The sequence below is a fragment of the Coturnix japonica genome, chromosome Z (assembly GCF_001577835.2).
Source record: "Coturnix japonica isolate 7356 chromosome Z, Coturnix japonica 2.1, whole genome shotgun sequence".
NCBI lineage: Eukaryota > Metazoa > Chordata > Aves > Galliformes > Phasianidae > Coturnix > Coturnix japonica.
The window spans coordinates 19886562-19913546 of record NC_029547.1 but is presented as its reverse complement, the minus strand read 5'-3'; the positions used below and the strand labels follow the sequence as shown (position 1 = coordinate 19913546).

General features: G+C 36.7%; 1 protein-coding gene across 3 annotated transcripts in view; it reads left to right on the top strand.

The window, feature by feature from the left end:
- The window catches only part of PDE4D (phosphodiesterase 4D), a 559900-nt gene that overhangs the window by 286269 nt on the left and 246646 nt on the right, over positions 1-26985 (top strand). Inside the window, exon 1 of one of the 3 annotated variants that reach the window (XM_015848750.2) lies at positions 24679-25921. The exons of the other annotated variants lie outside the window; for them this stretch is intronic. Within the exon in view, the coding sequence (XP_015704236.1) occupies positions 25875-25921 (47 nt within the window). The 5' untranslated portion in view covers positions 24679-25874. Of the gene's footprint in view, positions 1-24678; positions 25922-26985 lie in introns of those variants that run through there. 3 annotated transcript variants of the gene reach the window in all.

Genomic DNA, 26985 nt, shown 5'->3' with positions numbered 1-26985 from the left:
CCCTACTTAATTGAAAAAAGTTGAAGAAACAACTGTATTAAAAACACTTTATTTCCTCTTTCAGTTTTTTTCTTCAGTTTATTTTTTTGTTTTGAAGCTGTTGCAATTCCAGCTAAGCAGAAACAAAAGATTAAAAGCTTAGAAATCCAAAGCATAAATATTTAAACAGTTACTTCTATTAAAAAAGAATCTGAGCATAGTTTCTTGGAAACAGAGGTGAAGTTCCCCCCCCTTTTTTTTCTTCTAAATTATATCTCTGATCCTTGAGTTCTTTTTTCCATTTTTTTTAATTGACTATAAAAGCACCAGTAGTTCCTCAAAATCCCTGTATTCTCTAGAAGTGGTAAAGTTTTTCACAACACTGACAGGATAAAATGTTTTTTCAAAATAATATGAATTAGTAAAATGGATTCTGGCCATCAAAAATACTGTTTATTTTCAAAAGAAGTTTTGCACAACTTCTAAAATTGTCAGTAAAATTTCAAATGAAATCTTTCAAAACTAGTAAATCTTGTATCATAACTGGTGATAGGGAAATTTCTCATGCACATTCAACTCATAAACACTTTGTGGATATTGTATGGTCCATAGAATGAATATTATTGTATTAATTTGGACCACTTTGGTGAATAAACTCTTTATGGAAGAATTAAATACTGCTAGTATTGCTTAACATTTATTACTAACTTACAAAACTGTTATGTTAAGGTAGAAGTTAATTCATTACCAGAAATCACGTTATTTCTTACCTCTGGAAATGAGATCGTAGCAGTTCTGGAATATAAAACATATAAAACACCGGCCTCCAACTGGATGTAGAGCCATTTAACACAACTCTCTGCAGAAGTCTGCAGTCTTCCAACCAATTCTTTATCCACTGCATAATCTAGCACTCTAACCTGTATCTGGAACAGGTGCCTTGTGAGATTGTGGATGCCCCATCCCTGGAGGCATTCAAGGCCAGGCTAGATGGGGCTTTGAGCAACCTAGTTATGTGCCTTAAAACTGTATGCCAGGAGGATCTGTTACAAATTTTTCTGAGGCACAGATGTGAGGCTCACCAGCCTGTAGTTCCCCAAGTTTGCAGAGATGTGGGAAGCCTCACTGTCAGTGTCCTGGCTTCAGCAGTTTTGGTTGTTTCTGAGTGATGAGTGTGTACCAGGGCCAGGACAGGCCACTCCAGCAGGGAAGAGTGGTACCCTTTATGGTGCAGCATCAGAGGGCAGGACAAAGCCAGGGCACACACCTGAATTAGGCGAGTGCTTAGTCCATGCCTTATGACATCATGCATAAGGCCATAATGCATGGCCAGGAGATGGCTAGGGGTAACTAGTGGTTGGGGATTGGCTGAGCATTGAGTGGCCCCTTGGTGAGATCTTGTGTTACCAGTGAGTTATCAATCAGAAAGTTGTGGTGTTAGCTGGGTGTTGGTGGTTAGCAAGAGCACTGTGGATATGTATGCTTATATATAATTGTTACTGTATTTTTATTTCCATTTTCTTCTTCTGTCTTAATAAAGAGTTTTCATCTCAGTCCATAAGATTTGTTTCCATTCTGTCTCTCATACACCACTTGGGGAGGGAGGTGAGTGAACAGCTGTGTGGTGCTTAGCTACCTGCTGAGTTAAATCACAGCACTCTTTTTGGCACCCAACATGGGGCTTGAAGGTTTGAGATAACAACCCAGGCATTTTAAAACAGAACTGTATATTAGTTTAATAGTTACTGGTCACAATGTTACATTTTTCATTTTCAGAGATCAGTCAGAGCTCTTTAAAGTATACATGATCTCTATTGTACCATTTCCAATATTCAGGGGCTGGATTAAGGTTATCATTTTTCTGCATGGTATAACACTGACCATGAAGCTAGTCTGGTGTTAGTATTTAGTATTGCAGTCATCTTTGTACTTAGGGATCCATACCTTGGAAACTATTAATAATGGGAGCATGAGCTCCGTAGAGATAAGCAGGAATGTTCAAACTAGCATGTTACTATTGTTATGCCTACTGAATGTGCTTCAGTTTTTGTTTAGGGTTAAATAACTATTGCTGGATAAGCCCAAGGATCTGCCTTGAGGTGGGATAATTATGGGGGGCAGGGAATGTGGAAAAATATGGGCAGGTACCTAGAACATTAAGCACCTCTGGTGTTTTGGAATTTCACCCTGATCAACTGCAGAATCTTAAAAAATAAATAAATAAATAAATAAATCCAAGTATTTTGAAGAGTAAGAGAGGGAACAGGGACTGTTTAGTGTGGAGGCGGCTTAGGGGAGACCTTGTTGCTAACTACAGCTTCTTAAAAGGAGGTTGTGGCAAGGTGGAGGTCAGTCTCTTCTGCTGGTTAATCAGTGATAGAACAAGAAGAAATGCCCTCAAGCTGTGCCAGAGGAGGTTCAGGTTAGATAATAGGAAAAAAATATTCTTTAAAAGAGTGGTCAGGCACTGGAATTAACTGCCCTGGAGATGGTAGAGTCACATTACTAAGAGGTGTCCAAGAAACATGTAGCTGTGGTATTTGGGGATATGGTTTAGTGGGCAGTGCTGATGGCTGACAATTGGACTAGATGATCTTAGTGGCCTTTTCCAACCTTAATGATTCCAGGGTTGTCTGACTCTGATATATATATTGTTGTAATTACCTGTTTGTTTACAGTTTCTTCCTCTATCTTAGCAAACAGCTTCTATCTCAACCCACAGGTTATTTTTTACATCCCTCGCCAAGTACAGTTTTAACTGTGCCTTTGCTTTCCTGTTCCCATCCTTGCATGTTTGTATGCTTCCCAGGTCACATGTCCCTGTTTCCAATGCCTGTGCATTTACTTCTTAACCCTCAGTTTGAAATGCAGGTCCTTACTCAGCCATACTGGTTTTCTGCCTCCTCTGCTTTATTTCTTATATTGGGGAATGTAGAGCTCTTCTGCTCTCAGAATCACAGAATTGTGGGGGCAGGAATGGACCTCAAGAGATTTGAATCCAACCCCCTGCTAATGCAGGTTCCCTACGGTAATCCATACAGGTAGATGTCCAGATGAGTCTTGAATATTGAAGGAGACTCCACAACCTCTCTGGCCAACCTGTTCCAGTGCTCCATCACCCCTACTGTGCAGAAGTTCTGTTTGTTTGTATGGGACTTCCTACATCTAAGTTTTAGGTCACGGTTCCTTGTTCTGTCACTTCACACCACTGAGAAGTGCCTGGTGTCATGCATTTGACTCCCACCTCCCTCTAGATATTTATAAATATTAATCAGAAAAGTGTGTTTAAAGAGATGCCAGCTTTGTTCTGTCCCGTTGTCTCTGAGGATGTCTTCTCATAAGATCTCATCCAATGATTCCTTAAACATCTAGAAGTTCCCCTTCCTACAATCCAGGGTCCTCACTTCACTCTTTGCCAGGCTCATGTTTGTTGAGATCATGAACTTGACCGGGGCTGGCTCACTGCAGCCCAGATTACCTCCAATCATATCGTCTTTAATGATCACCTCTGCACTGGTGAACAACAGGTCCAGTAGTGCTCTGATATATCTGTCCAAAACCCGAACCAGGAAATTATCTTTAATGGGCTCTCCTGGATTCACTGCAGTTTCCATAATGATTTTCCATCAGATATCTGGGTTGTTGAAATCTCCCATGAAGATGAGAACTTGTGAGTGTGACATCTCTTCTAGCTAAAGCAAGAAGGCCTCATCAACAGGCTTCCCTGATCAGGCAGCTTGTAGCAGATGATAACCACCAGATGTCCTTTATCTATCTGGTCCCTACAGTAACCCATAAGCTCACAACCTGGTTGTGACTGTTTCTCACAGGCATCTCTTTGCATCCACTTCTTAGAAGAAAACTCTCCCATTCCTACTTCCTTGCCCATCCTTTCTAACAAGTTTGTAGTCATCAATCATAGTATTGTAGATCAGCCATTCGTGCCACTATGTTTCTGTGATAACAATTAGGTTTATTCTATTTAATTTTTTCTATGATTCTATGTGGTTTATTCTATTAGTTTATGATTCTATGTGGCTTGTGGTAGCAATGATAATGGGAGGATGGTTGGATCAGATGATCTTGTAGGTCCTTTCCAACCTTCTAAGTCATTGTTTTTTAGCTGCATCACAGTTTCCTTCTCATGCTCATTTCCCCTACTGCATGCTTTCACACTTCAGCTGGGCTATCAATTGTGCTACCTTCTTGGAGGAGCCCTCCCTGATTCCGCTGAGATAAATCTGGGCATGCAGGCACTTGTTCATTGCTGGGGAAAATGCATAGCTAATGATGGTTATTATGCTGAAAAATAGTGTTTTGTAGCTAAGAATTTGTTCTCTCAAACACTATTATTTTGTTCTTTTTATCTGTTGTAGTTTCCATGGAAATAAATAAGAGGTGTAACTTTCAGAGCTATCTATGCATATTGCTCATATAATTATGCTGCAGTTCATAACTTTAAGATTAAAACATTATCTTGGTTCAGCATAAGCACATAATGAATTCATTTACAAGTAAAACACATTACTACAAATAATAAATGCATAAAAAGAAAAACATTTAGAAACATTACATTATAAATGTTTTAAAGTTTAACAGGTAGTATTCCATCTATTTGAAACTGAAAATAACACCAGATATCTTTGGTATTGCACCTGATACAATATGGTCTAATCTCATGTAGTCTCATCTTGGGCTTTAAATTGGTTTCACTTTATACTTTCTATACTTGTATCTAGTTATTTCTGCAAGCTAGACTTCTGTTTGTGAAATTCCTTCATAGCTGCTGAATATGTTTCTCACATTATATCTCATGAACATAACTTTGTGAGCAGATAATGAATAAGTAATAAAAGAAAGCTGTTTTTTACCAATTTTTTTCTTTCTCCTTCACTTTCTGTCTGTATCTACTTTCAGACAGACTATTGTATGTAATTACTGTCATTTTTTTACAGAAAGTTCATCTGCTAACCTATTTTCAGACAGCATATTTAAAATCAGTAAGAAGAAAACTTAAATTGGCCACAGGGAGTAGTAGCTCTTTCTTCAGAGCTCAAGGCAAGAAGGTGAAATGTTTTCTTTCATTCAGCTTTTTTTTTTGTTGTTAATACTGAAATTTTCTGACTCATTATTTTCACCACATTGCCAACTACTACTTTCCTGTAATGTTAAAATAAATAAATAAATAAATAAATAAATAAATAAATAAAAATCTTAGTTCTGATATCTGAGAAAATAAAAATTAATCTTTTTCAGTAGTTTCAGTCATTTATGTGCCCATTTAAATCCATGTCCAATGCTATTCTTCATTAAATATATAAAACAGAGTACTTTTTTTACCTATCAATAATAGCATCAAATACTCCAAAGCACAGATTTTTTTTATTGTTGCAATTTATTTCTGGTTTCCAGCAAAATGTAGCTTTCAATAAACACTGAACAGAATATTAAGGTAATATTTAATATTTTAACATTGTAAAATAGTTTAAAAGTAAATATATACATATATATATTTAATGGGCTGAACTATGTAGATACTTAAAGTTTAAGTAGGTTTAGTGTATCATGATTATTAAAATTAAATGTGATCTTCAGTGGAGTGGTTAGTGATCCCAAAGAGGGTAATTTCTTTAGGGAAGAAAAAAAAAAAATGTTATAAATGCAAAGAAAGATTTTAAAGAATTATTTTCACTTGCCAATTTAAAAGATAATTAAATTTGGATTTTTACAGTAATCTGTCGAACAGTATGAAGGAGCTGGTCTTGCTGTGTATGTATTTATCCTAAGATATCAAGTTCTTCTGTTTAATTTTGTGAGTATGTTTTGTATCTAGACTTTACTCCATTTCAAAGCTTTCTGGTCAGCATGAAACTTTGTGAAGGTTGAAGAAGTCATGTGTATATTTAGAAAGTGCTTCAGTTCCTGAGTGTAATGCTTACCTCATAAACTAAATGATGCAGACTACCCCAAGTTGCTCAGGACTCTAGACCAGATGTCACATATTCTCACTGCAAGGTACTTGGCTCTGCATTCCCTCTACACCATGTCTGATGCTGTACTTACAGGAAGGTAATTATGACTTTTTACATGTTAATCTATTTGAAAGTGTCTTGATATGAAGTAGTAACTGGATCTGTACTGAACTGGACTGTACTGAAGCCCACACTGCATTGCTTTTATGGTCCATGATTTGGTATGTGACGTGAGATTATTCAGTGATATTAAGTCTCAAAATTCTATGATAGCACTGAAAAATTCTATAGTTCAAAGAAAACTAGGCTTGATGCAGTTTGATCCATATCACCTGCCATGTTCATTCTTTAGAATGAACTCTCTCCTGTTGCAAAAGGGACAGGAAAAAAGAAAAAAAAAAAAAGGTTATTGTCATAGGTGACTCCTTTCTGAGGGAAAAAGAGGGCCCAGTAGGCTGACAAGACCGGACACATAGGGAAATCTGCTGCCTCCCTGATACCTTGGTAGGAAATTTTACTAGAAAACTAACTAGTTTGCTGATGTCACTGTGAGAATTCTGTCAGTTATTTTTCAGTGATCTTGGGAATCCAGAGGAGTTGTAGTCAACTGGATGCTGACAAATGTTTAATTAGATAACCCTTACAGATGTAATAGGTTTAACGCCAGCTTCAGTTCAACAAACACCACTTATATTTCATTTCTATTCACTCATGTACGTTGGACTCATTTCTCTTAATAATCTTTTTTGCTTACTGTGTAGCATCAAATTTCTTTATGAAACTTGATTCTTTACGAAATTTGATTCTTTATGAATTTTGATTGGGATAGAAAGATTGTTAGTAATCAGGTTTGATGAATAAAACCTGTAATGATAGCTAAAGGGGACCTCAGATATCAGAAATAATGCAATTTAATATTTGCAACAGCAAATTGAAAATATGACTTAAGCTTACATAAGGAATCACTGGCAATATCATGTTCTAGTCTTAAAACCTCCTAAAGTTTGAGAAAAAAAAAAAGCAATTCTAAACCGAATGTTGTATATCTCCAAATACCTTGAATGAGAAGGATTATTTGAATTCTAAACTGAAGTTACTTCATGTATAAATACTTGTGCCTTGCTATGGTCCTTTTTCAACACTTACCTAATTGATTTCTTATTTATGTGAATAACTGTATGCATGAATGTACACTTAGTGCATCATAGAAGTTAGAAAATGGTAAAAAGAATGATGAGAGAATATGGATTTTGAAAAAAAATTTAACAAGAAATTATTTCTGAATTCTGTAAAACCTGGATGCAATGAAGAAATACTATTGTAGATGAATTACTTTTATTCATCTTGTTTTCTTAGGATTGAGATAAACTAATATTCAGTACAATCAAACATAAAACCAAAATAAGACCCATCTACTGTGAGAATCAATTCTGAAAGTGAACATACATATACATTTCACATTTCCTGTTGGAAGGAACTTCATAGAATCATAGAATGGCCTGGGTTGAAAAGGACCTCAAAGATCATCTAGTTTCAACCCCCCTGCTATGTGCAGGCTCACCAACTACCAAACCAGGCTGCCCAGATCCAATATAACTACTGGGACTTCCTTGACCCAAGTACAGAGCCCTGCACTTGGCCTTATTGAACCCCATCAGGTTAACACAGGCCCACTTCTCCAGCCTGTCTAGGTCCCTCTGGATGGCTTACCTTCCCTCCGGTGTATCAACTGCTCCACTCAGCTTGGTGTCATCTGCAAACCAGCTGAGGGTGCCATCATCTGTGTCTTCAATGAAGATCATCGAAGGCCATACAGCAGCTAAGAGCCACCACCATAATGTCATGGGACAGGGAACAGGGCTAATTAGTCACAGGCTATATGTGACCTGTGAGCTGCAGGTTGGACATGCCCAAACTAGACAGTCTCCAAAGGTCCCTTCCAGCCCCAAGAGTCTGTGATTTAGTGAAACTGGCAAGGAAAACTTTTAGAATACTCTTCCACTGTGCAAGGGTGGCAAGACACATAAAGGCACTACATTGAAACAGATTATTTATGTGTGAAATAAACTGTCCATCATTTGAACTCTTTAAATGACCTAAATCACCACCACCCTAAAAAAAAAACAACAAAGCATAAAAAATGCAGAAACAAGAAATGTAGACTACAGTTTTGTTTTTGTTTTTTCGCTTTTTTTGGGGAAAAAAAAAAAAAAGCCAGTTGCTTTTGTAGTTTGCCAAAATGTGAAAGGCAACTATTAATTCATATGCATGGGCTTGGAGAAAGGCTGGCAGTTTGACCTTCAGCTCAGTAAAAATATTGATCACTGATGGAACACTTGCATCTGTACACTGAAAATACTAATAATAAAATAATAATTAGCCAATCTTCCCAAGTTATTTATTATTCTTGCAGGAGAAAGTCAATTTTTATTTTCCATTTTGCCAAATATGTCACAGGATTCAACATGTGCATGCAGTAAAATACTGCATGATCATTTCAAGTGTTCCAAGACCTTTTCAACTTGTTATAAATGAGATTCTATTTTTGACACTTCAGGTGTTTACATGTTCATATAAATACTGTTTGAGATAATTGCTTTTGTGGAATATTGCTGTCATTTTCTAACAGCTTTCTCTTGAATGATTGTCAGCTGATTTTCAGACTCTTCAGCCACAGTGGTAAACATGACTATGCTGCAGTATCTCCAATTGTTTCAGCATATTTATGCATGCTTATAAATTTTCTGGAGACCCTGAAAATTATACAACTTTTAACAAATCTTTAAACTTTTTTGGCAATGTATTTTAGAACAAGTAGTAAATGTTTAGTCTGTGCTCTCCACATTTTGAGGTATCTACATGGTTATGTTTTTTATTTGAAAAAATGTCTATCATATATACATACTTAAAACTTAGAAAGATTGTTCATTTTCTGGAATGGCATCTTTGAGGGTTTACTGGCATCATTTATTGGGGGGAGAGGTGGTTGCTTTTATGTAAGAAACAAATAATTCTGTCCCAAAATCTGTAATTATAATTTCAGCATTCATACCTGCATAAAGTGGAATTATAGGAACAAACTGCTTTTTATAAACACTAAAAAATGTAAAGAATTATATGGAAAAATATCTTTCATAGTAAAATGAGCTTATCTTCATTGCTTTATTCTGCTGTACACTCCAAGCGTGCATGAACAGGCAAGGGCATGCACTTAGGCCTTGCTTAAGAATATCCATCATATTTTATGAAAGGCTATCTTATATACAAGTTGTTTTTTAGATGGGGTTGGATCCATATGGTCTCAATAATGCCACCAACATATAGCTAAAACGTCCATGTCAAGGAACACTGTACCTTACAGCAGCTTGAAATTTCTATTTTGCTTATTCCTAGACACAAGTTTTGAGTAAGCTCTCGTTGTGTGATAAGGACAATTTTCTTTGACTTCAGGATGCTTAAAATGCTAGTGTTAGAATGAAGGACAAGCCATGCTAACGAACTGAGAGTATCAAACCCATGTTATATTGTGCCTGCACTTTTTAGGATATTAGTAATAGGAATTATGATTAATTCCATCATGTATGTGACTCTGTTCAGTGTTTACAGTCTGACATTTTATGTGCTTTGTCACTTGTTAAACATTTCCACTATTGTACTGCTCTTCAGCTGCAACATTGGCAACATGACAAACTTGAAATCTTAATGATTCATTGATCCAAAGTAAGCTGTCTAAAAGTACATTAAGAAAGGTATATGTTTTGAGGTTAAGAAAAAAATCTTGAGTGATAAAAGTTTGATATCAAACAGATGAGTATCTCTGCAAATTTCTACTGTCTCTTTTTGTTCAAAAAAAGGAACTTTTTACATAATCTAAATCAGTTTAATAGTATTCAATAAAAAACCTTTTAAATATCATAACCATCTAAAAAAACTATACTTCTAATACAAATAAAGAAGATTCCTCCAGCAATCTTTGCTTATCCAAATATATCTAAAGACATTTTATTAGAAGGGTCTTCAAGCAGAAATTAATTTGATATGTATATCATATATACATATATAATATATACAATTATATTATAATAATATAATGATTTAATACATGTACTGTTATATTGTATATATATAATATATATATTGTCAATGGAAATCCCTCCTATACTCACATGAGATCCTACTTCCATGACCACCTTTTGAAAATAAGAAGTTGCCACTCTGTTGAAGGCTCAGTTTAGAAATAACACTAAGAACTGATAATTTGTAAATCTTTTATTAAATTGACTGAATATCAGGGCTGCAGTTACCAGTGAGGCTGTCTTTAAATGGTATTTCCTGTTGAGTTCAAAGATTCAGATTTTCATATTACATATGTTTTCATTAGAAAATTCTTGAAGGGCCATGAAATGATCTTCCAAGAGACATTACATGGTTTAAAAATAGTACACTCTGGACAGTTTCAAATTCCAATTGGTGCTATTGCTCATATGTAAATATCACAAAGGAATTTATAAACAGCCTTACAGATGCCATTGCTTTATTGCTTTTACTATATTAATTATCTGTGGCATTCATGATTAGCTAGTGGCACAGACTAGGCATTACACAGTGCAAAACAAACAAACAAAAATTGTATCGAAAATTTTCCTGTCATCCTTTTTGATAGAGTTTACGCATATATATATACGTATATATACTTAGTATATAGTATATATAGTATATAGTATATATAGACTATATCTATATATGTATGTGTATATACTTAAAGTCTATTTTATTTCTGATTCAATATGGAATATAATATTTTTTTCCATGAATGTGGCATCTATGTATTGTTGAAACATGGTATAGGAAAATATGTAAAGGCAAAATGAAAAACAATATAACTCAGAAATTCAGTTCTGAAACATACCAGAGCAGAAAGTGTAAGAATATTTTGACCAGAAGAAGTCTCATGTGACAATGCTTCAATGCACTGCAGTTTCTGCTTGTTATCTTTTGATATGTTTATGTAAAATTATCCAAAACAGGCTTTGATTTCATGAAAATGAATTGCATTAGTGGTTGCAAGTTAAAATTTTAAACATCTTGAATTAATTACCAAGAAAAAACAAAGCAAACAAACCAACAAACCAAAAAGAAACCAAGATTTCAATTTACTTGATTTAACATCAGAAATTCAATTTGGGTCTGCTGTCGTCAAAACAAAAACACTTTTGCATGTAATAAATTTCTGAATGTTTTACTACAATGCACAACACTACAGTTTAGAACATTTCTTTTTTGACTAATGAGTATGACATCTTCCTGCCACCTGTGAAATAAGGACAATTTTTTTGCTATATGTTTATAATATAAATACATTAATAATTCATGTAAATATTTGCAGCTATGCCAGCTACTGTGAAAATATGTTTGAAAAGTTCTTGTGAATTTTATTGCTCATATATTTACAGAGGTTTTCTGGGCTTGTTCAAATTCAGTTTCACATGAGAAGTAAAATTACGCTAGGTTGAATTATTAGCTCTCTAAGGGATGAGAGAGAAGAGGCATTTAGTGCTTAGATAATGGGACAGATTTTCATATTCATTATTGAGTACTGTCTCCTAAGCATGAGATTGAGGTGAAAAGTGGTTATCATAGATCTAGGCAGCATGCCCTTCTATACAGATATCATTGTTTCTGCCAAGACCCATTACCCAAACATAGGAAAGAAAATGTCAGAAACAGACCAGTTTTTCAAGTGTTGTTTTTCAAATTCCTTTTCATTCAGTGGAAGTGCTGTAAGCCCAACTCTATAGAAATCAAATTGAGATATTCAAATCTTAGTTTAGGCAATTTTTTTTATGCTTCCAGATTTGGAAAAATCTGGGTTTACACTTTAGATCCTCCTTTGAAAAACTAGAGTTTATGTTAATTTATATATATATAAATATTAAAACACTTCTCACTTACTAAATTAAATACAATTTAGTAAGTTTTAACATTCAGTGTTTAAATGTTGATTTAAATTAATTGCTTAGAATAGTGGTTCTCAAGCTTTCGTAATCCAACTTGAGAAGATCAGAAATCTTCCATGTCTTCTTTTAATTCATAAACAAGTATTCATCATAACAAAGATCTGTAAAATAATGTAAAAAGTTGTTGAATGCTCTGTGTCAAATACATGATGAATCACTTCGTTACTAACAAAATGATACACCCTTTCCTAAACAGAATATTATCTAGCAATTGAGGATGTGAAGGGCAAAGTGGATATAAAGGATACCCATCCAGCAACTAATTAGTAATTATTCCAGCCCTGGAACAAGATTAAAGTTAATGCTTGACAAAATATACTACTATGAGTCATCATTATAAGGTGGTCAAATGCTAACATCATGCTTCCCTTGTAAGGATGCACTGTATTCTGATAATGAGTTTGTTTACTAGGCAACCTAACATATTATTTAAGAAGTCACTCAGTGGCTTCCCAGGTTTAGCTTAGCATTTCAACAAGAAGATACACATCCAATTTATTGTACTGTTGTCTTATGTTTAACATGCTAATGATTATTTTCACAGAACTATCTATTAAATACTCACAAAATATATCTTCTGCATAAAATGGCATTTCATTATTTTAAAATGCAACTCTTGTTAGAGCAGTTAGGAATTAGTTTATAGCTCTAGTATGATTTTGTAGAGAGTAGCAAGATTGTTCTGTCCTCATTTATGTCTGTTCATCAAGAGGGAATATAAACATGCTTTTATTTCATTCATTATGACATATTTTGTGCATAATTTTGAAAATAGTAAACATCAAAACAGATTTTGAAAGCATACTTTTCTTCTCCACTGCATTAACTAATTTATCCACATGTATCTATGCTGAAGAATCTCATACAAAGGTAGACATGTTTTTAGAAGAGTAATGAGTACTCATTGGCTTGTCAGGGAAAGACAGTATTGCAGTAACTTCAATTAGTTACAAGAAGAAATCTCAAAAATGAAATTGTGGGAGAAAAAAGTCAAATTTCTCCATTTTCTTGAATAATCATTCTGCTAACATCTCTTAAATTTTGTCTGAATTGCATTTCGTACTTAGTGATGAGGCACTGTAAGAAGTCCATTTTAATCTACATAGCTTTTGTTAAATAGTCTGAGCAGTGCAGTGCAACAATGCATTGAAGTTTGTGTTCAACATGAATTATATTTTGACTAAAGTTAGCCCAGATTGTAGCATAACAAGTGATTTCCCAATTTCTCCATTGTTAGTAGCCAGAAATCAGACTCCTAATTTGAATTGGAATTGTAGATACCTGCCTTTGTACCTGTTTTCAATAGTCAAATTCAAGAAAAGATCTAATTTGTTTTGTGGTTGCTGGAAACAGAGATGCTTCTCACTATTGCTGAAGTTTGCCTGTAATCAGACTGGTAGTGGTTAATAGCAAGGATGGCAGTAGGGTTCTCGCTTAGCATTTTCTGCCATGTAAATGCAGTAGAATTCAGTCTTCAGTCTTTTAAAAAAATAGCTGCTGTAAACTCATAGAATTTTGTACTTTAATCTGCAGACCAGAGTTTTACTTCTTACACTGTCACATGCTTGCTCTTTGTTGTAGTTCTCTAAATAATAAATTAAAAACAAACCAAGAATGGCTTTGTATTACAGGAAATTTTCACCCATTTTCATTTAATAAATCTCACTAAGAACTTTATAATCAGCTTTCTTTAAGAACATTTTAGTCTACTTCTCTTTGCAGTGTATAATAATTGCTTGTTAGCAAGTTTGTCTGTATACATTCCTGCTAAATTCACATAAACAACAGCCAACATCAGAACATCCGTATCCAGAATTTCCAGTATCCAGTATCCTCTGGGAATTTGGGAATCTGCTACCAGTATGAAAGATCTAGTTTTTTTCTTACCATCTAAAGTTGGAGGCAGAACTTCTGTCTGAATCAGTTTTCATTTGGGCATTTTTGCAGTGAAAACTATTTGGTTTTCCTGAATTCAGAGAAAACAGAATACGAGGGCCTGATTCTTACTACATTTTCCGTATATAGCCGACAGTGGTTGCAAGTCTTTATTAATGAGCTTTAGATCTTGTACTCTAATCCAAGTTGGAAATGCATCATTTTTTTGTTAGAATATTAGTTGTTGATTACTAGTAGAAGTCGCTGTACAGAAATATACAAATTGTGTACAAAGAGCAATGATGATGATAATTCACGTCCTGTCAAGTAATAAAATATTATTTATCAAAATGTTTGTGCAAAGTTTGGAAGATGGCATTGTACAGTCTGCTGATGGACATTGTATGTGTACTCTTTGCAAACTCCTGGAGGTTTCTGGACTTTTTCTAAAGACATCTATGAAAAGCCAGTGGAAAATAACGTCATTGTCAGTTGGCTTAACACTTTCACAGATGGGGTAAGAGAAATTACAGTTACATGAGCAGAAAAAAGAAATACTTGAAAGGAAGGCGTTGCATAGCTAAAAATGAATTGTGTTACTATTGGAATGCTGCTCCAAGAGATCTTCTATTCAAATAGAAACATCTCAAATATATTAAAAAAATGTAGCAGGAATTACGATATTTTGAATGAAGTATAACTTCGCATGTTTGAGCTAAGCAAAAAAAATAAAATAAAAAAATCTTTGGAAGTTGGTAAGGATTTAACAGGATTATGAGATCTATCTATCGAACAGGTTTCCTTTTCCAAACACCCAATGATTCAATAGAAAACAAAAGATGTATGAACTGTTAAAGCAATGTAAAGAAAGATAAGAAGAAGCATAAATTTGTGCTGTATGTTCACTTTTGGAATTACAAGAAATAGAGGAATATTTTACTTTTAGTTTTAATTGGGAAAATTATTTTAAGTGTCAGGACAGGCATTCAGGATAATAGGAATTAAGGCATGTAAATCTGAATTACTGTATTTGGTATGGAAACAAACCTCAGATATTAATGCTCTTAAGGTATAGGGATTGGATTATCATTGTTTGAGAATCTTGAAAGAACTGGTACAGGCAATCTCAGTCTTGTAGTGAGAACTGTTGATAAGATTATAAAATCAGAATTAGTGTTACAGTGATAGCATTATTTGGAATTCCAAAGACAGGAAATCCTCCAGACAAGTGCCATGGCCTTTTATTTAAATAAACCAAAAACAAACAAAAACCCCACAACTTCTGAAGATAACAAGGACTAGACACTGAAACAAATGGCAAAAATCTCACACGGGTTAATTATGGGAAGTGCAGAGTTCTCTGCAGGCACCAGTGCATGTTGGGAGCTACTCAGCTAGAGAGTAGCTCTGCAGGGAAAAATCCAGGGATCCTACTGGACACAAAGTTGAATATAAGTCAGCAACATGCCCTTACTACTAAGAATGCTAATGGCATTCTTGTCTGCATTAGATAAGGTATCAACAACAGGCTGAGAGATCCTTTCCCTCTACTCAGCACTGCATAAGCCAGACCTGGATTACTCTCTCTAGTTGTCAGCACCCAGTACAAAAGAGACATGGCCATATAGCAAAGAGTCAAATGAAAGGCCACCAAGATGCTGAAGGGACAGGAGCACTTCTCCTATGAGGAAAGGCTGGGAGAGCTGAGTGGCTCAGCCTGGAGTGGAGGAGGCTCAGAGGATCTCTCAAATTGCCACTAATATCTGGAGGGAAGGTACGAGGACAGATCCAGGCTCTTCTGAGTGGTATTAGGACACCAGGACAATATGAAATGGGCACAAACTCAATGCAAGTGTCTCCTTCTGAATATAAGGAAGCACTTCAGTTCTGAGCAGGTGATGGAGCACTAGCACAGGCTGCCTAGGGAGGTCCTCTTGCTTGGAGATCTTCAAATGCTATCTACATATAGGCCTTCGCACCTTGCTCTAGGTTTTACTGCTGGAGAATGAGTTGGACCCGATGCACCCAGAGGTCCCTTCCAACCTTAAATATTTTTTGACTCTTTACAAAATATTTTGTGTAAAATTAGTGTTTGCTTACTACATTAGGTACTACTATTTTTTAGAGGAAGAATTGTTAGAATAAGTGGTTCAAATGAGAAGCATGGGTATCAGCAAAAGAATTTTAGGGCAGATGTGAGAGAAGTTTGGCAGAACACTGCTACTAGGATTTCACTTATAATTTTAATTTGTAGTTGTGTTATAAACAGTAGACTGTGGGAGTACAGCAGTGACACTTTCATATTACTCAGCATTAAGAAACCATCACTTTGAAGAAGAATCAGGTTACAAGATCTTGGAGTAGGCAAGTAGGATGGAATATAATTCTTATAAGTAAATCTCCAACTTTTAAAACTATAAAAGAATGTAGAAAATCCATTCATGTCTGTGAGGACAGGCTGACCAGGAGGGAAAGACAAGTTCAGTAACTAAACTTACTTGTATTTCCTTCATAATTAATAACCATTTTGTGGCATAATGTCAATATTGAAAAACTAGAATTTTGCAGTTCCTTAGTTTTTGCACATAATACCTTTTGTGATGGCTAAGCTACTCACTGACAGAAGTTATTTATATACAAACAATATTAAATGCAACTAAAACAAGGATGAGCAAGGCAAGCAGATGGGCTTTCTTTCACTAGGGCACTTTGTCCAATACAAAAATTCATATCATAATTTCAGAAATAGATTTTATTAATGTTTATTTTTCACATAAACTATATAAAAGGTAACAGATAAGTAGAGGATATACTGTTTTAAATAAAAGCACTGTATCAAAAAATTCAGCAGGGTGTCTGGACAAATTTCAGGATTCCCAGAGCACAGTCTATATACCCACTTATTTCAGTTTCTTAAAAGCAAAAATATAATTCAGGTATCCTAGAATATTGTGGATAATTAAGTTACAAACTGAATATTATTTCAGAACTGTGTATTTGAGTACACTAGAGTAGCATTTTTTATAGAAAAATAAGATCTGTTAAAAGACATGACATTTCAGGAAAATTACTACTACCACAATACTGAAATCCAGGGAAAAAGCTATCTCATCTTTGAAAGCTTTTACTTCTCTTTTATACAATCTAATTGAGTTCCGAATACGTACATTGCATAGCAGCATAGAGATAACCCCTCTTCACTACATTAATATACAAATTCTTAAAAAATGAAATGCAAGCATTTACAAAAAACATACTTTCTTTTCTCCGCAACCCTGTATAGAAGGCAAAGATGATATGAATGGAGAATGAGGTTAAAAACCAAAAACTTTTTTTTTTTTTTTGGATGAATATTTATTCTCTTTCATGTAGATATCTCTAACTGTATGAAGAGATCCAGCTTTTTCATTTACTATTCTCAGCTTTATGATTTAATACTAATTTCATCTTACACAGAACAAACTAGAAGTCTTTCCACTAGTCATCAGTGCTGTTTTTCATTTAACCTAAATCTGGGCTGCTGGCAAGACTTGTTCTGTTACCTGTTCCTTCTTCAGTATATTCAAATTTGAGAAAAAAATAACTGACAATGGAGACAGGTTTTAGCAGACAACTTTTTGAGCAATGTAAGTAATCGCTATTTAAGCCTCTTTTATTAAATGAATGATAACATGATTACATTAACAGAATAATTTTATATCAAATATTTTCTTTCACATTATTTTCTTTCACATCTTCTCACGGAATAAGTACAATATTGTGACATTTGAAAGTAGCTTGTATCAGTATTTAATGGAACAAATTCAATTCCTCTGTTATTCTTTTCTTGATGTATGCATGAGTGGTGTCTCATCCTAACTTGTCCCTCAAGATTCAAGTATCCTCAACTACATGTTTGAAATGAGTACTATTAAAAATAACAGAAAATAAACTTCATTTTAGAAATTGTAAAATCACAGAATCAAAGAACTGTATGGGCTGGAAGAGGTTTCTAGAGATCATTGTGTGCAACCCCCCTGCAAAGCAGGCTCCCTACACCAGGCTGCCCAGGTAGGTGTCCAGGCAGTTCTTGAACATCTCCAGAGAAGGAAACTCCACAGCTCCCCTGGGCAGCCTGTTGCAGTGCTCTGTCACTCTTACCATGAAGAGTTCTTATGCACATTTGTATGGAACTTCCTATGCTTCAGTTTGTGACCATTTCCCCTCGTCCTATTGCCACTCTCTGCTGAAAAGAGTCTGGCCTCGTCCCTTTGCCACCCACACCTTAGGTATTTATAGATACTGATCAGATCAACTGAGTCTCAAATCTCAACTCTCAACTCAGTCTGCTTTTAGGTTTTCTTTTAGGTTTGTTATAGAATCCCAAAACCACATGATTTAGAAGGAACCTTTAAAGGACATCTAGTCCAACTACCCTGCAGTAAAAATGGACACCTACAGCTCAGTCAGGTTGCTCAAAGCCCCATCCAGCCTGGCTTTGAATGCCTCCAGGGATGGAGCATCCACCACCCTGGGCAACCTGTTCCAGTGCCTCACCACCCTTATTGTAAAGACCTTTTTTCTTATAGCTAGTCTAAACTTTATCTCTTTCTCTTGAAACCCTTTCCCTTGACCTATCACAGCACACCCTGCTAAAGAGTCTGTTCCTTCCTTTCCTATAGACTCTCTTTAGATACTGAAAGGCAGTTAACAGGTCTCCCCAGAGTCTTTTCTTCTCCAGGCTTAACTGCCCCAGTTTCCTAAGTCTGTCCTTGTAGGTAGGTATTTTGTCCCTTGGATCATTTTGGGGGCCTTCCTCAGGACATGGATCAACAGGTCCATGTCTCTCCAGTACTGAGGACTGTTCCAGTGCAGAGTAAAGGGGCAGGATTGCCTCCCTCCATTTGCTGGCCATGCTTCTTTTGATGCAGGCCAGGGCACAGTTGGTTTTCTGGTCTGCAAGGGAACATTTCCGGCTTACGTTCAGCTTTCTATCTCCCAGTATCTCCCAAGTCCTTTTCAGGAGGGCTGTGCTCTATGTTTTCCTCCCCCAGCTTGTCTAGACAGTGTGTCTCAGGTGCAGACCTCACAGCTGGACTTTTTGAACCTCACGAGGATCTCCTTGGCCCACTGCTAGCACCTATCTGTCTCTCTGTATGGCACCCCATCTCTTGGATATGTTGACTGCACTACACAGCTTGGTGTCATCAGTAAACTTGCTGAGTGTGCATTCAATTCCACAGTCAATTGATGAAGAAATTAGAGAGCACTAATCCCAGATCTGACCCCTTAAGGACACTACTCATCACTTAACTCCACCTTGACATTGAACCATTGACTATCACTCTCTTAGTACAATCTTGCAAAGACTTCATCCTTCACACAGTCCACCCATCAAATCCATATCTTTCCAATTCAGAGAAAATGATGTGGGATACTGTGTCAAATGCCTTACTGAAGCCCAGATAGATGACAAGGTTCTACACCTGTACTGGAACAATCCCTGAGATATAGGTTGAGAGAAGACATTAACAGAAGCATGCCCAGAAGGTCAAAAAAGGTGATTCTGCCCATCTACTCTGTTCTCCACCTGCAATACTGCATCCAGTTCTGGGGCTCCCAACACATGAAGGACATGGAGCTGTTGGAGCATGTCCAGAGCATGGCCACAGATGTGATGAGAAGGAGCAGCTCCACTATGAGGACAGGCTGAAAGATCTGAGACTTTTCAGCCTAGAGAACAGAAAACTTTAGGAGACCTTATAGCAGCCTTCTGTATCACCTCCCTCTTTTCTATGTGCCACAGCATAGTCTCCTGGAGGATCTACTCCATGATCTTCTCTAGCACAAAGGTGAAGCTGACAGGTTGGTAGTTCCCTGGGTCATCCTTTCTACCCTTCCAAATGTGGGTGTGAAATTGCTTTTTTTCAAATCACCAGGGGCATCACCTGATCAATGTTGTGCTTTTTCACTAGAAATGTATTTAGGCTGACTTCTATAATTCTATGATTTTCTTACTAATGGGGGAAAAAAAAAAAAAGAAAAAAAAAAGAAAAAAAAATAAAGCCATTGTTGGTTTGGTTTTGTTTTTCAACATTTCAGTATTAGCTATTGTAAAAAAAGAAATTGGTTTTCTTCAATAACTTTTTCCAAACTTTTTCTCTGGGATTATTAGTTGTACCTAATAGTTTCACTAACATGCAGTTTTTGAATTTGGGGCTAGATGACAGATATAGCTGCTTCATAGCAGTTATGCATCCAAAAACAGCTAATGCAATGTCATCACATGTAAAGTTTCTGTTTACTTTTGTAGAATGTTCTTTAAGGCACTGAACCCTTTCTTATGCAGCAGGGAAGAGATGAGTCTGTAGGTATGACCAGCGTAATTTAAAGAGGTAGGCTGCTACGCCAGCCATAGCAATTTTTCCTCAAGGATTACTGACCTGTAAAGCCAAGGAGAGAAGGACTTTCTCTCTTCAAATGAGACAAGAAGGTAGTTAATCTCTCTGAGAGATACAGACATTCTTTTCCAGACTACTCCATCAATCTCAGTTTAAATTTATGTGACTTTAGTAAAGTGTTTTATCAGAGAATAAAAGCATAGATTATCCTGAACTGGAAGGGATCCACAAAGATCACAGAATTCAGCTCCAGGTTCCACATAGGACAACTCAAAATGCAATCCCCATGTCTGAGAGCACTGTCCAAGCTCTCTTTGGGCTCCGGCAGCTTCAGGCTGTAACCACTGCCCTGGGCAGCCCTTTGGTGAAGAACCTCTTCCTAATATGTGGATTACAGGAAATAAAAGGTGCAGCAAAACCTTACCAAGAAGTCACAGCAATAACAATTTTTGTTACAGCCGAGCAGACCTTGCACTTTAGGCTACCTGAGAATCATCTTTTTTTTTGGGGGGGGGGGGGGCAGGAGGGAAGCGGAATGGGATGGAATGACTGGAGAGCAGGAAGAAGGGAGAACTGAGAAGAAATAAAAACATATTTGAAAAATGCTAAGAAGGTAATAGAAGACATAAAATATTGATTCTTCTGAGCTGTTGATCTGCAGATTCTTCAAAAAAAGCTGAGGCTTGGATAGATAATGTTCTGCTGAAATTACATTTAGAGTTTGAATATCACTTCTAGAACAAAAACATACTTGATAATTAAGATCGTTTTCTTCTTAAGGGGTAGCCAGCAGCTCTTAGCACCATTACTTAACCCATGATTATTGTTCAATTGTGAACTATATGTTTTTTGAAGTTTCCTCTTTCAGCATTAATTTCAATGAGATAATTATGGCCCTAAGTACGGTTTCAAGCCCTGAGGGCAAGTTGTGTGGAGTGTGTTCTATACACACTGCATAGTGCTCATTTAGACCTCTTTTGAGTATAGAGAAACAATTTGCTCTGTCATTCTTCAGTTCAGAGTGAAGTCATGTGAGACTGTGTCATAGCCCACCAGAATCGCATGAAACCAAGCATTCGTATTTCTTGCATTCTTCTTGAGCAGAGAGGCCTGCAGGGATTCAAGAAGACTGGATAGGAAGAACAGAGACAAATAAACCTGCTGTATGTTTATGTAATAGTCCTTTAAGTGTATACAGTGGGATGCATAGCTCTTAACAGTTCATTAAACATGTTGTTTTTTTTAATCTATATGGTTTTCAAGAAGAATTTATAAATAGTAAAGGGATTCTAATGATCAAAACATAGAAACAAGCTCCACGTAGGATAACTGTCACCTCCATACTTTCTGTCCATGTATAGGCTTGATCACTGTATTTTCATTGTATTGCAGATAATTTCTATGTCATGCTTTTTACATAAATGCCAAGTTTGATATGATGAGTTGGTGTTCTTTTCTCATTGATACTGCACAGAATCTACAGGCTGAATTCATCAGCTTACTTTGCATATTGTCTCAAAATCTGCTTTAGGTCATTGCCACTGTTTTCACCTGAAGTGCTTATGAAATTATATCACTTAGAGCTGGCTTTTCAGCATTTCTCTAAGTGCTTTTTTTACCTTCCTAGAGGCATGGTTTGTCCTAATCACTATTGTATTGTCATCAAAATGTTTGATTTGGTGATCTTTTGCCCATTTGGGGGAAATAAAAGAAGTTTTATAAGCCACTGTTACCACTTGTTTCTCGTGACCTATATGTATATATAATATTATTGTTTGCATTGATTCTGTATTAAAACCTGGCGGTGATAGAACATCAGTTCTCATGTCTATTAGCCCTCTTACTAGGGCCAGGAATGTTACAAAGTCTTTAATCTGCTAGTTCACTTGCTCAACTAAGAAGAGGTCGACAGACCCAAGTGTTAGTCACTTTTTAAATGGATATTCTGCTATCACTGGTAGTTAAAATCTGAGTGTTGTGGGGAGAAAATATGTCCAGAAACTAAGAAATGGATATGCAAATAGTCTTCTCTTTGGTTCCTCTAGCCTCAGAGAACAGAACTGAAACAAAGATGCTAATAGTTCAATTAGAAAGTTCATGAGACACACTTTTTTCCTGCTCTCTCGTAAGATATTTCACTGGGCAGTCAGAAATGCAAGACTCCTAAGACCAGTAAGAGAGAAAGAAAAAAGGGTAGGTTATCACTCTGTAGTCCAATGTGACCTTTTGTCTTAAAATGAGAAGTGCTACAGGCCAGCTTATGCTATCAAGATGCATAATCCATTATCTAATTAATCTTGGTAGAAAATTATCAAGGAAACCTTGGAAAGGGACTAGAGTCTGAGACTTCTGCGTTTCTGGCAAGAATCATATCACTTGCAGATTGTTTCTCTATCTGTCTGTACTACTTAAGCATTACTTGGGAGGATGCACTAGACCTTTCTATAGCATAAATTCCAATGAGTATTGTTCTAACAGCTGAACCAAGAGATCAAAGCCAAACCTGTTCTGCATTGGTTTTTGTTTTTGTTTCTGTTTTTTTTTCCTCATTGAATTGAGTTGTACTTACTGCTTCAGAGACCTTACTGGGTGAAGCAGATTTGGAGCTGACATACCTAAATGCTTATTTTTGCCCTTCTATGTATGGTCAACAAACAAAAAAACAAAAAACCCCAAACCCAACCCAAACCAAAAAAACCCCCATCCATTACAGTTAATACCACTGTTTTTAAATGCTGCATTGTTTCAAATTGAACTGACTAGCAGTTTCGTCAGCATATCCTATAAATGCAACAGAAAACCTTTGCTGATTAAGATCCCTAGTCTGCTCTAGAAAGCCCATACGTTCTGTGCTCCACTTTGGTGAACTCTCTATGTAATGTTATCAAGTAATTTTATTATACGCTTACCCTCCTTCTACAACTGTGCTTCTGAATGAAATTAGTTGAATCAGTTTGTGCTGAACTTAATACTAAAGACAGCCAAATACATTGGTTTCCTCATGACATATAGATGCAGAACAGTCTGATTTGTGAATTTCAAATGTGTTCAGAGGCACACTGGTGCTGAGAAGCTCTTTCTCAAGACAATACAATGCATTAAGTTTAGTGATGAAAATGTCAGTGCCTATAGATGATCAGGCAAGTATGCAGTTAGGTGAGTGCAATATGAAATAATAATGACAGTGCAGATTTGTGTAGCATTTGGTGTACTTAATATTTCATAGGAAGTGGATCTAGCCTAGAGAAAGCAACAGACAACTTGATTAGTTAGAGGTATTGTTTTTTTATATTCAGATGAATAACACATCTTTGCAGTTTTCACAATTTTGTTTATTCTCCTTTAAAATGTTTATGCCATAAATCCCAAAGTTAGTGAGTTGTGGGGGGAGCTGCTGCTTTTAACATAAAGCATAAACATTTCATAATAGCTGTAACAATGTACCTGATTTTTTTTTTACAAGTTATAGTGAATGTCTTCACTGAACATGGATGCTTTGCTTCCTAACTTCTAGTGGAAAAAGCTAATTTTTCATTGTAATGCAGAGTACCTGTTCTCTATCACAGCTTTATTGCAATGAAAAAAAGAAAAGCAAACAACATTCTGCGTGGAGTAGGAGCACAAAAGCTTTTCTGGAGCCCTTCTAAATTTTGACATCTATTGTATTTTGGTGCTCCAATTCTTCAAAGTGCAGTAGCACACAGTCTATAATGTGTGAGGCAGTAGAAACTCACTTTTAATGACTGAATTAAATACTATTTCATTGTGAATACATTATCACATTCATGTAGTTTAATATTTTATTCTTTCTTCAGAATTGCATCAACTTCAATAGGGCTAATTTGGGGTATTGCAGAACAGGGCTATGGAAGGAAAAGAGCTGAGCTTAAGGAAACAGGACCTATGAAAAGCTTCAGCACCGTATCTTATCACGTTACTCCCAAGTCCACACACACCCTAATCAAATACATACTTTTATCACAGCTTTTAATGCCATTGAAGTTGCAGCTGGTTTCCAAACTGCAGGATTTCCTGTCTCAAAGGGCAAGGGGTCATTTGAAGTTTAAAAAGTGTTAGTGCAGAATAGAACACTGGTGGGGGGGGGAAAGGGAAGAAAGAAGGAAAAAGAATGGTAAGTGACCTCTGTATGGCCTAGGCACCTTGAAGTGCAAAAGCAGTTCTAGAAATCTTTTAACTGTCAGGAGGGATCAGCACAGCAAAGTGTATTATCTACGCACATCTTTTCCTGTCGGCTTTTGCCCTCGATTGCTGCATTTTCCATGCTCCCAGCCACTCAGCGATACAGGCAGTTCGCAGGCAGGCTCGGGCGCTCGGTCCCCCCCACGCCCCCGTCCTTCCCCTTCTGTGCGTGGGAGGCAGAGCCGCGCAGGACGGCGCTGTGTGGGAGAACCCACCTAGAGGGCCCCCTTGACGCCAGCAGAGCCCTGCCAGGCAGACTGCCCGCGCCGCAGCCCGGCCCCGCCGCAGGCTGAGCGGCACCGCGCCCGCCGCCGTCCGGAGCAGCCGCCGGGCTGACAGCAAGGCAGAGAGGGCGAAGACACCGGCAGCCCGAGGGGTACGTTGGAAATCCTCTTGAGGAGAGAGGAAGCGGAGCCTGTTGCCTGCGTTGCTTGAACGGAGACACCGGCTCTTTTGGCTTGGGCTTGAGAAGCTTCCCGAGGATGTTGCCGGAGCTTCAGGAGTGATAACAACTAGCTGGGAGCTGAACTGGGGAGGGGGAAAGAAAGGAAAGGACAGCAGAGGAAGAATTCTTAGCTAACATGGACTTGAAGCTTTGCTTTCATTTCGCAACATAAACAGTGATGCAGATGTTTTTGGTATACAGTGTAACATCAAAAGAGAACTAGGTTCTGCAGTGCAAGAATCAATAGCTTAGTCATTTCACTTAAAGGGAGCAGGCAACCTTCTTATGGGGTTAGGCAGCAAAAACAGATTTGATCATGATGTGATCTTATCTCATGATAGTTTCTAACTGTTGTCCTGTTCTGTGGAGCCGAAAACGTGTACTTCCTTCCTTCTGTCTTAGATGAAGAAATAAACTCACAGAATCAAATTCAGAAAGAAAATTGGTTTGGTTGTACATGGCTATTAAACACCATCCTGTTCCCTGGGCTTGTGATAAAGGGAAACTGCATTAAAGAGATCGATGATTAATATGTGTCTAAGAAAGAAGAAAAAGCAGCATTTCTTTCTGAACATGGCAAAGCAATCTGAAGTTACACATTTCCCTCTAACCACTGATTTGGCATGGATGACAGGAAACTATCTCTTGACTAACCTTTTCCAACTCTACAGAATGCTGCATATGAAGATGCTTTAATCCGTATTAAAAGCGCTTGGATTTTTATCAAGGCAAACTATTGGCATTGTCATGCGGTTTCCGTGTACTGATTACTTTAATGCTTTTTAAGTAGCAAGTGGGGGCATAAATGGATGGACATGTACCTAGAAAACCCTGCAAGAAGTCTTTCTTCAGATCCTGGGATTTTTTATTTCTGTGGATTACAGTGATTCTTGCAATAATCCCTGCTGTTAACTGCTCATGCAGTTGTTCTGGAATGCATCTATGAATACCATAACAGATAAAGCTGTCTGACAAGGAAAACACTAATGTTGGAAGATCTGTGAACATGATGCATGTGAATAATTTCCCCTTTAGGAGGCATTCATGGATATGGTGAGTAATCAATACACTTTACAGATTGTTAAACTCAAAATGCTTGTTTGCAAAATACTGTGGCAAGTACCAGATGCTGTGTTTTTTCCTACATTAATATCAAATGAGGACTAACTGGGCTATGAAAATATGAGAATCTCACAGAAACAGTACTGCTGAAGTAATATGCTTGGCACTCTTCCCTCTACAAAACAGACAAGTGATAAAATTGGTATTATTATGGTCATGTTTTCCTGTGTGATAAGTGCTTCTTGAGGAGGGAGGTGTGTTTTCTTTCTGCATCAAAGGAACAGGAACTCTTCTTCCCATTTCTTACTTAGCATTACATGACGGAAATGATGAAGAATTATTTTCCTCTTTTCATATTGTATTCGTTATCCTGGAACTTATTTATATACATTCATGTGACCTGAACAACAGTTAAAAAAAAAAAAAAAAAAAAGTTCATTCATATGATAATTCAGTAATCTTTAATAAATGCATTTGTATGGTAGGTTTTCAAGAGTGTTTGGAAGACAGATACATAGCATTAAAATCCCTTTATCATCATTAAAACATCTGTTTCCTCATTAAACCACAGGCATCTATAGCTCCTGCTCACTGGAGGCTTTCTCTGTAACTTTCTTAGCAATAGAGTGCAGTTGACTTGCTAATGAATTCTGCCAGTGGTTGTTGCGTCACGTCATGCTCCTTATGTTGAGATCTGTCTTTATCAGACCAGTGTAAGGCAAAATTAGATTCCTGGAAAACTTTTGCATTTGGGGTAAATATTGAGTCTTTTAATGATAAGTACATTATGGAAGCTCAGTGGAAAAGAACTGTATTCAAGTTGTGAGATGGGCAACTGTGTGCATGTTTGTTTGACATATCTGCCTTTAGTGTGTGCTAGCCTCGGTACAGAATTAATTTCAGGATAAATTTTGCCTGGGAAAATGTGTCAGCCAAGGTTTTAAAGCCAAGTCCTTTTTATGACATTTCAGAATTGTATTTAAGAAGAACAGTATAAAATCAAGACCCTGGTGCCTGGCAGCACCAGCATTGGCGTCAGCTGAGTGTCATTTGTC